The sequence below is a fragment of the Eptatretus burgeri genome, chromosome 12 (genome assembly GCF_056783735.1).
Source record: "Eptatretus burgeri isolate ZD-2024b chromosome 12, Ebu_testis_v1, whole genome shotgun sequence".
Classification (NCBI taxonomy): Eukaryota; Metazoa; Chordata; class Myxini; order Myxiniformes; family Myxinidae; genus Eptatretus; species Eptatretus burgeri.
Genome location: NC_140972.1, coordinates 33,586,872 through 33,601,946, shown reverse-complemented (window position 1 = coordinate 33,601,946; position 15,075 = coordinate 33,586,872). Strand labels below are relative to the sequence as shown.

General features: G+C 45.5%; 1 protein-coding gene across 4 annotated transcripts in view; it reads left to right on the top strand.

The window, feature by feature from the left end:
- FGF10 (fibroblast growth factor 10) overlaps positions 1-15,075 on the top strand; it is a 115,660-nt gene that overhangs the window by 85,357 nt on the left and 15,228 nt on the right. For all 4 annotated transcript variants that reach the window (XM_085850073.1, XM_085850072.1, XM_085850074.1 and 1 more), the window contains one exon: positions 4,102-4,205. In XM_085850073.1, the coding sequence (XP_085706199.1) occupies positions 4,102-4,205 (104 nt within the window). The remainder of the gene's footprint in view (positions 1-4,101; positions 4,206-15,075) is intronic.

Here is a 15,075-nt window from a genome sequence, read left to right as displayed (position 1 = left end):
AAAAGAGAGGGAGGAAACACACCAACAGGGTTCCGGGACAAAATAGAGGGAGACTTGGACAATAAGAGATGTGGAGAGGAATGAGGGGTGGACAGAAGAAAGCTCTCTGAAAGGAAAAACTGGAAATTAGGAAGGGCTTGGGCTTGGAGGGAGGGTTAACGAGGGTAGAGAAGATCATGGTTTTGGATGGGGTGGTGAACAGCTGTCTTGAAGACCTGCAGGGAAGAAAAAGATTGAAAATAATGTGGAAGACGTTTCCACTGGCAGGAAAAAAAAAAGAGTAATGAATGAGTAGAGGTGAACAGTGATTCTGGATTTCGGTTGTTTCACCAGAAGGAGGTTGATGGTCGACCACGTGAACCCTGCAGAAAACTGGGGAGGGGGGGGGGATAAAGCAAGAAAAGAGCAGAGGGTGCAAGACTAGAAAGGAGGCGGTAGAAGACACAGAGACCACCGACTTGTCTCCGGTGGGAAAGTGATAGGCCCATAGACTCCTCCTCAGTGCAGAAGTTTCCAATGATCTTGAATTCCCTGGTTTCCATGGCACCAAGCTGAGCAAGATGTGAGGCTGAGTGCCAGCCCAGAGGAGAGAGCAGTACTCCATCAAGCTGTGGAGGAAGGCCTATAATAGCTCAGGGTTGAAATGGAAAGTTGAACTAAGGAACACAGCTTTTTTGCTCTGATTTGGACTAATGCTAAAAAGATTAGCACACCTTATTTCCCACTGTGGTGTACCATTTTCAATTTTTAGTTGATAAAATCCATTGTTTTTCTTGTCAGGTAATGCAGACTGACAATAACTTTTACAGAGACTAGAAGATTCCTTTATACTTACTCATGGTCAAGGCACCATAAATTTTTGTAATCACTAACAACGTCAGTTGAAATGCATCCCAAAACTTGTACTGATCCTCAACTGTGCTTCACTGTAGATGTGATACTTTGGATGTGATACCATTGTTCTTGCTGCCATCAGACTGTCAATGGTTGCTGCACAACAATTCTAATTTGAATTCACAATTAAAGCAAATATGTCTACAGCCTTGTTGAAACCACTCTTTGCAGTCAAGTTCCCATTTCAACCTTTTGGTTTGGTTATCTTCTTCACAGAAGTCAAACATAATCAACTGCGCTTCATACTCGTGTTTCTCGAGAAAGTAAACTCACCTCAATTTGCAGCAAGGTCGTTAACAAGATCTAAACTCAATCATAATCAGATATCCTGGAATACTTTTCAGCTCAATACCTCAACCATCTTCATCATTACGAGTACTAGAATCATGTAGTGTCTTCCAACTTTTTCATCTATTTTTCATCAGAGTATCATTCACCCACTGCTATATTTAAGTACTGGATGTAGTTATAACAGATGGGCCTGTAATCGATATTAAATGTTTTTACTTTCTTTCAGAGGCTGTATTTTATACAGGTAATGAAGAATACTATTACATATTTTTTTTGTTTCGAAAAGTCTTCCATCTTCATCTTCTTGCCCACATTTTGTCTGTCTCGATCCCCATCCATGATCTACTTTGTTATTTCCAAAAATAAACAAATTAAAACTTTGCTCTATTACCAGTCTTCAAAATGTTTTTAAAATCAACAGCATTTCATAATGGGATTGGTGTAATCCATCTCATAAGCGAACAAAATGTAAATTATAGCTGCACTCAAGAACTGTGGAAGCGATAGTAGCATACTCTGACAGCTTGTCGTTACAGAAACACTGCCTGGTAATCTAAAGATTTCAACCTCGGCTCACATGACAAAGGGTAACGGATTAGCACGAACCGGCCGGATGAAGTGGGATCCACACTCAAGCATCTCCGGAAACTGTAGATAAGCTCACGGGCCTGTAAGTAAACCGGGGTCACTGCCAAAAGCAAACAAACCACTCAATGAGAAGAGCTTTGGATTAAATACTTTGTAACAAAACATCTCATTCATAATAGTTATCAGCAAAGTAAGTCCCCATAAACCAGCCCAGATCAATCCAATACAGGAGGGAGGCTGCCCTGCACTCATCCTGGGAGATGGTTAGTGTACTTGCCACATTTGTTAAGCCATGGAAATTGAACCCACAGAAAGCAATGCAGAAAGACACTTGTCTAAAGCAAAAAAATGCTTTTTATAGTCTTAAACAAAATAAGCTTTTTAGACTTCAACAAAGTATGGTTTAAAAACATACTTTTTAGTCTTAAAAAATATGATTGAAAAATAATATGCTTTTTAGTCGGAAACAAAATACGATTAAAAAAAATGCTTGTTAGTCTTAAGCAAAATATGTTTTTTGTCTTAAACAAAATATGGTTTAAAAATATGCTTTTTAGACTTAAACAAAATATGGGTTAAAATATGCTTTTTAGACTTAAACAAAATATGGGTTAAAAATATGCTTTTTAGACTTAAACAAAATATGGGTTAAAAAATATGCCTTTTAGTCATAAACAAAATATGATTTAAAAAAAATATGCTTTTTAGTCTTAAGCAAAATATGTTTTTTGTCTTAAACAAAATATGGTTTAAAAATATGCTTTTTAGACTTAAACAAAATATGGTTTAAAAATATGCTTTTAGACTTAAACAAAATATGGTTTATGAATATCCTTTTTAGTCTTAAACAAAATATGGTTTAAAAATATGCTTTTTAGACAAACAAAATATAGTTTAAAAATATGCTTTTTAGACTTAAACAAAATATGGATTATAAATATCCTTTTTAGTCTTAAACAAAATATGGTTTTAAAAATATGCTTTTGCAATCCACGACTGAGATTTTCCTTTTCTAGATGTTAATAGGAGAGCCATGAGAGTTCAGAGGTCATGTACTCACCTTTGAGGCATCCAATGTGGGTTCAAATCGTGACCCAACATTAAACTCCCCTCTTGGTGCTTTGCAGGGCAGACCTTGCATCAATGGGATCATTAAGCAGACTGTTTGTTTGCTAACACTCACTTGTGGATGGTAAAACTTCCATGTTGTTTTTTTTCCAAGAGTTCACCATTGTGTGTTGGTAAAATTATAAAGTTTTGTCTTGTTTGGTCTACTTTGACAACAAACACCCTGTGATGGGGTAGCTACTTGTACAGGCGGTATTCTCATTCTTTGAAAAATTCGCGACCAGTTGTCGACTACCTTGAAGCCCCGCAGAATAGTGTGGAATAACATCAATCAATCATCAATCAATCAATCAAACCCTCTTATAAGTCGTGGCTTGTTTCAAGTCTATCAAGGAATCAATGTGATTGCCCCCTCCCCCACCCCTCCACCCAACACACCTGGGAAATTAACTGCACCAACTGACCTGAATACTTCACCTGGCCCATTAACCACCTGTGCATCCTTTGTAGCGAGCATTTTCTTCCAGTGGAAACAGTCCTCTCAGGGCTAACAAAATGACTGTTTGGCAGCACCTCAAAGGGGGCACTTCAATAGCAGTCACATCAAAGACCTATTGATTGCTGCAAATGAACAGTATGTAGTTGATCACAAGATCATTCCATGCATTATTTCCAGTATGTCTTTCTTTCTGGAACACTTTTTCTTCATACCAACTTTTAATGTGCCTAAACATATCAGATATCAGAAGCTAAGTAGTGTCAAGCCTGATTAGTAGAGAATGGAGACCTTCATGGAAAACCAGTGTTGTTGACTTCAGGAAGATAGGATAACTCATCAGTTCTTAGCATGCTTGTCTATTAGCTATGTCCTGGTTTTGTTCTCCTGTGGAGTTAAATCCATCCAAAACAGTTACTTACTATAGTGCTTTCAGGTGACACAACCTATTTGAGCCGCTCAGATAGGGGTGTAATGTGGCAGCAAAAAAAGAGGCGTGGATGTCATATTAAGTTAGGTTCATGCTCAGCATAGGGTTAAAGTACATATTGATAGATTGAAAGAACGGCAAACGATTTATTTGAATATTCATATGCAAAAACTATTTCTGTGAAGTGGTAAAGAGAGTACAGTGGGATAATCACATCAACCTTTATAGATATAACCCAGTGGGGGCTTTGAGAAAGAGAGCAAAAGGAATGACATTGTTTAAGGATACACGCTTGTAAGCACATGACTGCAACCATCTATATACTGTGTTGCAGGTGTTATGGAAATATCATCAGTGAACATAGGAGTGGTCGCTGTAAAGGGAGTTTATAGCAACTTCTACCTTGCCATGAACAAGAAAGGAAAGTTGCACAGCACGGTAAGCAGTACACACTCGTACATACCGAGTAACGCGACACCTCGTCTTTTGTCTGAAGATGTATAAGGAGTGATGAGTGAGGGTGCATTTCCATTAATCTGAATCTGATGCATGCTGAATGAATGTGAATCCAAGTTTCACACAGAGACACACAAACACACACCTAAATATTTTAGTTCTTTCAGGTGGGTGGAGGGGGTGGTGATACAGTTAGAGATGAGGAGTTCAGCGATTGCATATCCACAGACATTGGAATTAAAACAATAATGAAATAATACGTTCATTGAAATGAAAACCATTAAATATAAAAGGATACAAAAACTAAAATGGAATTGAAGTCACATTTAACACTTCCTTTCCGAACAATTCAAACTCAAAAACGCATTCCCCAATCTAACTCCCAATTTCTAATTATTTTAGCCACACAATGTTCCGCATGAAAATCAAGCTTGACAATGTCAGGAAAACTAAAGCTAAACCCACGAATGTTCTCAGAAGTTTGAGCAATTGATCCCTCCTCTTCTCCGTTACTCCACTATGACTGCCATGTAAGTGAGATATGAAAGACCATAGCCAAAGTGAAGTCATGTAAAGTACAGAACTTTCAAAATGATATAACTTGCCCCAGAATGCTCAGTGTGCATACGCAGACATCTCTAGAAATAGTGATCTTCAGGGCATGTGAACTATCGTGTGTGCGCAATAAGGATTGTTCCCGAAAATGGCTCACAAAGCTTCTAACAGAAGCCAAAAATACTTGAAACAGTGCCTGAGAGAAAACTGGGCTGTGCCTTTGCACAATGAAAGAGTTGGAGGAAAACACCTTATCTGGTATGGTTGCTTCTGAACACCAATGGAAAGGTCATACCTGGGGCTTCTAAATGCACAGGGTAAGTTTAAAATGATGATACTATTAATCATTTTGGAGGTGGGGTGAGGGGAGTGTGAACTGTGAGGGTTGTTAACTTGTTTGTTTACATCTTGTTTGTTTGGTTCTGGAACCACAAGAGAAATGAAACGAGTTTTTGCATTTATTGCGAAAAGGAGATGTGTATGTGTGTGTGTGTGTGTGTGTGTGTGTGTGTGTGTGTGTGTGTGTGTGTGTGTGTGTGTGTGTGTGTGTGTGTGTGTGTGTGTGTGTGTTTGTGTGTGTTTCTTTCTTTTGGTGAGGCTTCTGCCACTGATTTGTCATTATCTTTTGATGGAAAGTCCGACTCACTGTTTCTTATACGGTATATTTAGATGTTTATTTTGCATTTATGTGATTCTTCTATATTTCTAACGATCAAAATGATCCCATTAAGCAAAATGAAAGGTGAAGAAGGGCAGCCCCCAGCTGAACTCACCTCCCTGGGGACATCCTCAGAGGACATATATATATATATATATATATATATATATATATATATATATATATATATATATATATATATAATATATATATATATATATATATATATATATATATATATATATATATATATATATAATATAACATCCTCAGAGGATTTGTGTTCCGTGACAAGGTCATGCTGGAGTTAACTCAGATATCCTTACTGTAGGAGGTGGCCATTCTGGGTTAGCCAATGTGGAACACTTATTTGAATCCAAAGTGTGTAACTGTGGGATTTACAATTACAAAACTTGTCCTATATCTGCCACAAACAAAATAATCTTCTTGAAATAATAGTTGAAAATCTTCAACTATAAGAAAACTACAATCTGTAGATGTATAGGAATGGTTAACTAATACAGATCATTGTAATGGTGAACATTGCTTATTTAAAGATCCACATCATAAACACATTATCACAGGTGATCTCAGAATAGTGACAGATTGAAAATTACATGCATTCCTTACAAAAGGACCAAATTATAGAGAAAATAAAATGATTAACTGAAATAAAGCAACGGAGCTTACAACGATAGGATTGAGGGAATGGATGAGAGAACAAATTGATAAACATAAAGTACCAAACACACAAATGGTGTTATGGTTGTAGGAGGTAGAGAAACATATAAAACCAGAGAATTGTGATTTGAAAAGAAAAGTTCGAATCAATAATCCGAAATTAATTTTAAACGTTCTGGAGACATTATTTAAAACAGCTTCAAACACAATATGTTATTGTTCCAATTGGCAAAGCAAATAATAATATTGTATTTGTATAAAAAACATTCTACATTCAAACACTTTTGGAAGAATTGGGCTTACAGACTGGACTCTCAAAGACTTACAAAATAAGTAACGAAAATAAACTAAACTTGATACAACACCATGTAAATCACTCAAAAGGGAGAAGACTGTTAATTCCAGATAAACATCGTAAATTACCATTCATTTACTGGATCCCAAAAATGCACAAAAACCCTTGGAAGATGAGGTTCATCATCATCACGTCTTGAATGCAGTTTGAAACCATTGTCAGGTCATTTTACAGGGGCGATGAAACTAATTTATAAATGTTTTTAAAAGTACCATGACAAGGCGAGGTTTTATTCTAGTATTAAAAAATTCTCAATACCAGAATAAAACCTTGCCTTTTCATCGTAGTTCTTTAAGAATTTATAAATTGGTTTCACAAGGGAAAGGCTAAATGTCTATCAACTTGTGATTTTTCCACATTATACACAAACATTCCACATGACAAGCTCATAACCGCATTGGACAGAGCGTTAGATAAGCATTTGCAGGAGGTAATAAAGTATACATTAAAGTTTCTCAAAAAATAGCGAAATGGTCTGTCAAGGAAAATCAATATTCATGTAGTTTTACAAAAATATAACCTCAAAGAAAGTATTCGATTTCTCCGAAACAACAGTTTCTTCACATTTGGCAACAAGTTACTCCAGCAGACAGTGGGGATACCCATGGGTTCAGATCTGGCCCCTTTCTTTACAAATTTATTCCTGCACATATACGAGTCTGATTGGGTTCATAACATGTGCAGGGATGATCTAACAACTGCGCGAAGGTGTGGAAACATCTTTAGATTCATTGATGATTTATGAGCAATTAATAATGGGTTTGTACTTGATCAGCTTCAAGATGATATATATCCAAAAGAACTCGAATTTAAAAAAGGAAAACCAAACTCATACTTCAGTTTCTTTTTTAGAATTACAACTCGATATCAATAATAATAAATTTCACACCAAATTATTTGATAAACGAGATGTTTTTCCATTCCACACAGTAATGAGAGTAACCACCCGTAACCAGTAATGAACTTGTCAATAGATTAAAACAACTAGTCAGAGGTATGTTAACAAAGAGATCCACAGTTAGTGTCTTAAAACAAGCTTTCTTTAAGATCATAAAATGACACCAAATATAGATTGATTTTTTTTTTAAATTTTATTGGAGAACCCCAAATAATTCCCATAAACTAAAAACTATATCAATTAGGAACCTAATATTTTGTGTAAATGTTGCCGAATGTTACAGAAAGACATGACGTGATCCACACAATTGATTACCTTAAATGAAGTGCTGAAAGTGTCCACCCCCATGTTGCAGGCACAAATTCATTCCTCACAGCATGCCCTCCGACACAGAGTGTACCATTTCATGGGGGAATATTGCTGATTGTGTCACTGATTATTGCCACCTTCCTTGCACCGGAATACAAACAGTGAACTTGTGCTAAAACTCTGAGAGATTTATTCGAGCTAGCTTCCATTCTTCCCCGCACCTCATCCACTTTTTGTGATCGAACAACGTTTGGCTGGTGAATATGCTTTTCAACTTCCACGCAGCCTGTTTCTCTGAACTGCTTCACCAGTTTCCATATCACTGATTTTGAAGGTTTCGTATGACCACCAAAACGACTTTTAATTACAATTTGACATTCCTTAAAGGATGCTTTCTTGATGTAATGTTCGACGAGAAACACGCGTTCTTCCACAGTGAACACCATGGTGTGACTGAGTGAAAACCATTAAACATCACAGCTGGGTCACGTGATACCTGATAGCTCTCAGGATCATGTTTCGTCTTTCTGTATCGTGAGGTGACATTTACACAAAATATTGGGTTCCCAACAGATATAGTTTTTAGTGTATGGGAATGATTTATGGTTCTCAAAAAAAAACAAAAATCACCCTGTAGAATTAGTGAAAAACAATATGAATAGCAAAAATATTATTAATGAGATATTTACATAAATTCATTGTGAATATATGTATATATATATATATGTATATATATATATATATATATATATATATACATATATATATATATATATATATATATATATATATATGTATATATATATATTGTTGCGGTCTTCGCGCCCGCCGGCGTGCGACGGCCACGTAACTCGAATCGCGGCACGTCGCCCACCGGACGGACAATCCAGTCGTGACCCTCTCGGACTAACGCCGGGAACCAGTCACGGGTGGACCTTTCGGTCTCACCGCGATCGAGCCAATCAGCCCCCGCGTGGGATAGGGTTGCTCGCCAAATTCGAACTACCTAAGTACCCACGCGGAGGGTAGACCGGGCGATCGCACCTCGCCGCAGGTCGACTTCGGACACGGGCCACTTGAGCGACCCGTTCCGTACTATCAGAATAACCGAGCGGTGTTATCGTCGACCTCGACGGTTCGATTAATTATCGGGCGTATTCAGCCCACTACCAACCCTTTACGTGAAGCAAGATGGGGGTTCAATGGGGGAAAAGACGAAGCGAAGCGGGAGAACAGTTCAACAATAAAGCACATTTATTCTCGGCACACGGGAAGCACACAAATACAATTCCACCAAATGCACACAAAAAGAAAACACAATTCCATTTACACAAAAAGCAAACATAAAAGTGAAAACACAGTGCAGAGCTAATACCGACTACCGAGCACACGGCAACACTTATACAATTCTACTTCACAGACGGCGCCGACAACACATACCCAAAACCAAGGAAAAGAAATACCCTCAAGAATGAGGTAGGCCTGGGGCCGAGACCAGGTCGGGCCTACCCGTCTGGTGATGAGACGCGGAGCGGCGATGGCCCCGCAACCCGCGGGCCTCGTGGACAGTGCCTGGCAGGGGGTGGGAACGGGGCCCCCTTGGTCGCACTATCTCAGCGCGGGGGGAAACAGGAGGGGGGGGTTGCTGATGCTCGGGGTATAGAGGATCTTTATTATGTGCGACGAGCGTCTCCACCTCGGCCAGGTCGCGCTGCCGGCCTCCCTCGGGCGCGCAGCTCCTTGCACGACGCGAGCACCCTTCGTCCGACTCGCCGCCTCTCCACAGCTCGTCCCCTCCGTTCCGACTCTCCTTCGCCTCGTTCCGACCTTTACGACTCCCTTCTTCCTCGTTCCGACTTCTTACTACTCCTTTCTTCCTCGTTCCGACTTCTTACTACTACTTTTTACTGACGAACACCGTCCCCCCATCCCCCCGCAACCCCGCCCCCGACCCCCCCCGACCCCCCAACTCGCCCCCCCACCGGCCCGACAAAAAGCGGGCGTGAAGGCCCCCGATCCACAAATCTGCACACATCGATCGCCCGGGGCGGGGCCAACTCGCCGCCCCGCCCACCGACCGGACGGCAAAAAGTGGGCGCGCGTCGCCCGGACCCGCCCCGAAGCAGAAAATCCGCGACCCTGCACACGCCGTTCAACGCGCGCCCTACACGAGTCCAGCATCGGCGCCCATGAGCGGCGCGAGACGACGGCGATGCGATGGTGGCGAGTTGTGACGGTAAAGGTCGTGGCGGTTGTGGTGAAGCGGTGGTTGTGGTCGGTGGTTGATGTTGTGGTTGTGATGGTGGCGATTGGTCCAAAATAAAGATAGTAAAAGAAAAACGGCTATCCTGAAGAGTCGCAGCTCGCATAAATGACATGTATTCCCACTAGACAACGGGTTTGGGCCTAACTACACATGCACTTACCGAGATACCTCACCTAAGGGACCTGAATGGTGGTTTGCGAATCTGGTAACCACAACACTACCCCCTTCCCTTTTTACAGACTCGTCCCGAGTCGTCAAATTTTCGTGTGCCATCATGTGTAGTTTTCCCCTAGTACATTTTACCTACGGATCCCTGAGTGCGACATTCATGGTATTCGTGTCCCCAAAATAAATAACCTAAGGGCTGCGTAACTATCTAAACAAACTCACTCACACGGACGACTTAAATAAAATTGCCGGCGCTAAGACATACATGCCGGGGGCGCACTCATATTTACAGTACATCTTAACCTTAACTTACAAATCTTACACTAAACCATGGCCCAGGATCATTGAACTCTGCAAAAGAAAGCAGTTAGCAGGGAGCCAGGCTGCCCACATGCAGTCTCTGACTCAAACAATGCAGGTGACAGGGAACGTGGCTGGCTGCTCACACGCAGTCCAAGGCCTTCCCTTTTGAACTGAACGCAGTGAACCACAACGGTGCATGGGCCGCACAACGCAGTCTCCGTGCCAGCTCAAGTGGCACACGCAATGAGCACAACGAATGGATGCATGAACACAAACACGGTGCACGGGCCGCCACTGCAGGCCCGTGTTGTAGCTGCCAACAGGGCAGTTCTTGCAGCTTGCAAACTGTTGCTTTCAGATCCTGGCGCACATGGAAACGAACAGGGGGGGGGGGGCAAAGCAAAAATTGAACGGGGGCTGGTGAACGTGGGCAGTGGGCATGGCATGGCAAAGGCAGCAGGCAAACACAGCCCGCAGAAGAAGGCCGCTGCAGGCAAACACAGCCGGCAGATGAACTGGCCGGCACAGGCCTTGAAGAAAAAACAGCCAGCCGGCAGATGAAGTGGGCTGGCACAGGCCTTGCAGCACAGCAGCTGCAGACGATCCAGCCGGCACAGACCTTGCAGCAAAATAACAGCTGCCGATGAAGTTGGCCGGCACAGGCCTTGCAGAAAAAAAAACAGCCAGCCGATGAAGCTGGCCAGCCTTTGCCGTTCAGTGGAGGTTGGTGGAGGGGGTGCGGTGGTGCTGGCCACTTGGAAGGCGGGCTCGGACCTACCTACCTGTCTCCCTCCCAACCTATCGCCTTTGCCTGTCACTGTACATACCCACTCCCTTAATTTGTCAAACCCCAATTTAGCCCCAACTCATTTTTTTGTTGTTTTTATTTTTACTTCCCTACTATAAATCGTCCCCTAACCCCCTTTATCGTCCTTGTTCGGCTAACCTATTCTGTCACCTAGCCTACTCCCAACCCCTACGTTCCCTTCCCGGAGGGGAACAAGGGAGAGCTAACGTCCTGTGTCGAGGCCCAACTCAAGCCTCAGAATGGCCTCCCCAGAGTTCGGCGATCTTAACACCAAGTGGGTCCAGCGGCCCACAACGACAGCGAGGGGATGGATGGTGCGGAGGGGTACATCTCCTAATCTACCCTAACCATTAACTCTTAAACTACCCCGGGGCTTTCAACAAGCGCCTCTCGCTTAAACTATTGGTTCTATAAACCCAGATTCCCGTCGCCTGTGTTGGTGTCCTTACAATTTCGGGCCTCGCCCCCCAATTTTCTCTCCGTGCCCTCACACGGTCTCCTGGCTGGGACACGTGGCTCCCTTTGGCAGGCACGACCCTCTGCCGAATCTCCCGCTATGGCACCCCCGGGCACTACACTGCCTCCGAGCCTACCAGCTCCCTAACACCGGGGAGTGCCCCCATGGCACCTCCCCTGAAACGCACACGTGGCAGGCCGGCCTCCGGGCCCCTTTCCGAGGGTCACCCGTGCCCACTGCACTGCCCACGCGGCTAATGGCGCCCGGGCCCCCGCACCAAGCAGGCGCACCCGTGCCCACTACTCTATCCCGGCCCCCCATGGGCCCTTGGCCTACCGCGGCCGACTAGCCTGGTGCCCGGGGTACCCACTCAGCGATACTCACCTTTCGCAGCCACGCTCCCAAGCCCGTCAACAGGGCTCCTGCACCCTCCAAATGGGTCTCGAGCCTACTTTCCCACCAACAACAAAACGACCTCCATTTTTCAATTTGACTAACCCAGCTAACTCACTTTACTCTGACCCCGGGGTCCCTTGGGCGGGAGTCACTCCTCCCCCAATCACTCATCGCACCATGCATTCCCCATTCGCTCCATACACACAGACCCGCTGGCCTCACTCACTCACCAAGCACATGCTTCCACCTCACTCAACATGTACACGCTTCCAATTCACTCACCAACAACTCTTCAACACACACACCACTGAACTCTGCCATCCTCCTAACTACATCCCCTAACTAACTCGTGCTCCCACGTCGTCCCTTAAACTACAGCACGTTCCTTTTAACACTACGTAGCTAAACTACGTCCCCTCTACACACTCACCAGTCTGTCGCTGTCTCCTAACTCAAAAAATTCATTTTATTTCCCAACCTAAAGCTCACTAAATCCCTCTACCTAATCCATTCCACGGACTCCATGAGGACTTACCCCTGCCCCATGGAGTCGGTCTAACTAAGCTAACCCTTCCCCCTAACTAGTTTCCATCCTGTGCCCAGGTAAGGGGGTCTTCCACCCCTTGCCCAGGAATCCTGTACACCCGAAAGTGAGGCTTGTTTTTCCCTTTTTTTTTTTTTTCATGCCCAGCACCTGCGCGGCAACTCAGAGCTCGCGCACTTTGCACCTGCCCGTGACGTCATGCAGCTGCACGTGTTCCTCGTCCCTCCTTGGACGGTGCCATCCGGCAGAGATACCCCTCCTGCCGGATTCCAACCCCACGTGCAGCCATGACGTCACCGTGCGCAGAAAAAAAACAAGCCCCAAGTCTCGAGGGGTTCCCCACGCGAACACATGTGCTTTGCCCGTTGGAGCTGAACACACACGATCGCGTGGAGAACCCGTCCGGTCCAAATCCATTTACCTGCCTAAACTTTGTCCGTCCGCGGGATCGGCAAATCCACCGCGTGCGTTTCCGGACCGGGACTTCACTCTCGCAAGCGAGCACGTGGTGGTCTCGTGCGTTGCACAGCACGAACCGCGTGCTCACTGCTGGGTGAACCCGGCACGGTCCTCGAAACAACTACAGCCGCTACTCGGCTTTCTCTCCTCTGTCGCCGTCTCTGTCGCCATTCCACACACGCATACCTGCGTGTCACGACGCACACAGTCCACACCATCACATTCACACGGGGAGACGCGGCTGCGTGCTCCCGCATGCCAACCGACATCTCCCTCTCATACCGCTCTCTCACACACACGGTCTCCCTGGCACACAGCGACCTTGCACACGGCCGTTCACTCACGCACGGTGCCTCACCCGCACTCCGTGCCTCATCCACACACGCGGGGGCACTCACCCGCGGTACCTCACTCATACACACGGCGACACTCACACACGCGGTCTCTTCCATACACGGTGCCTCACCCACACACGCGGGGGCACTAACCCGCGGTGCCTCACTCGCACTCCGTGCCTCATCCACACACGCGGGGGCACTCAACCGCGGTGCCTCATTCACACACACGGCGACACTCACACACGGTGCCCCATCCACACCCGGCGTGCTGGGAAGCACGCACTCTGGCACCATCGCCACCACACCACTCACACACGGGGTCGCTTCCACACACGGGGACGCACTCACACCTTGCACCACACACACAGGGACAACTACACTGGGGATTCGTATCCCCACAAGGGTCTCCGGGGCCTCTATACCCCCCAAGCTCTCCGTGCACCCGTCCACAGCACTCGTCCCCTCAACCTCGCAAAGCACGACCGAACTCACCTGGTCGTGACTCGCCTCAAGGGGGCATACTCCCTCCCCTCGTTCCTGGAGGCCATCCCGCTGCTCGCACCGGGTCCCTACACGCTCCGCGAGCTCAACCCCATTGTCCTCCACTACCTCCGTGTGTGCGTGCGCGTCACTTACCCCGTCTTCATCGTGTAGTCTTCCCTCTATTTTTTCTGTCTCCCGTGTCTCTGCCAACTCTTCACCCTTTACCTCCCTTGTCTCAACTATTATTTCTGTTGTCGTCACCTCGTGTCTCGTCTCACACGTTTTGGTCTCCCCATTTAATTTTTCCCTTTCGGTCATCGTCACGACCCTCGCCCAACACGCTCCACGAATTATTTTTTCACCCGCCTCCACCGCGGGCCTGTCAGCCGTTGCACCCCCACCCAGCTCGTTTGCTCCCACACGTGAAGTCGCCATTTTAAGTTCCCTGCCCACGGCCTTCATGCCCGCCTGCAGGCATCGGCCCATGTTCTGCGTCTCACCCCGGAACTTTTTCATCTCTTCCCTCATTTGCTGTGTATTCGCATCCATCGTTTCGTTCATGCCTTTCATTTCGTTTTTTATTTCATTTGTATTTGTATCCATCGTCGTTTTCACTTCATTCATTTGTTTGTTCATTGCCGCCAGCATGGCTATAGCTGGGCCATGTTGGATGCACTCAGCTGAGCCGTTTCGGCAAGGGTTGGGGAAGGGTCTTGGTGGAGAGGGGGGGGGGAGGTGTCATACACCGCGGCCGCTGCCGCCTCGGGCCCTGGGTTCAGTTGGGCGAGTCCGTGTTCCTGCACAATCAACATTTCCTGCTCGGGGATTCCATCCTGGACCATGGATCCTACACATTCTACATCCATTTCTAATACCCCCGGCTCCCGCTCGCCTTGAGACGCCATCTTGCTTCTCGTGAAGGGTTAATTTGCTCGCTCGTAATTTGGAGGGAATCGGGGGTCGCTTCTCTCACCCCTGGACAGATTCCCGTGAATTTAGCCGGAGACAGGAGAGCCCGTTTTCCTGTTCTCCGATACCAGTGCCGCGAGGAGGGCGATGAATTTGTATCCCACTCCTGACACCAGTGTTGCGGTCTTCGCGCCCGCCGGCGTGCGACGGCCACGTAACTCGAATCGCGGCACGTCGCCCACCGGACGGACAATCCAGTCGTGAC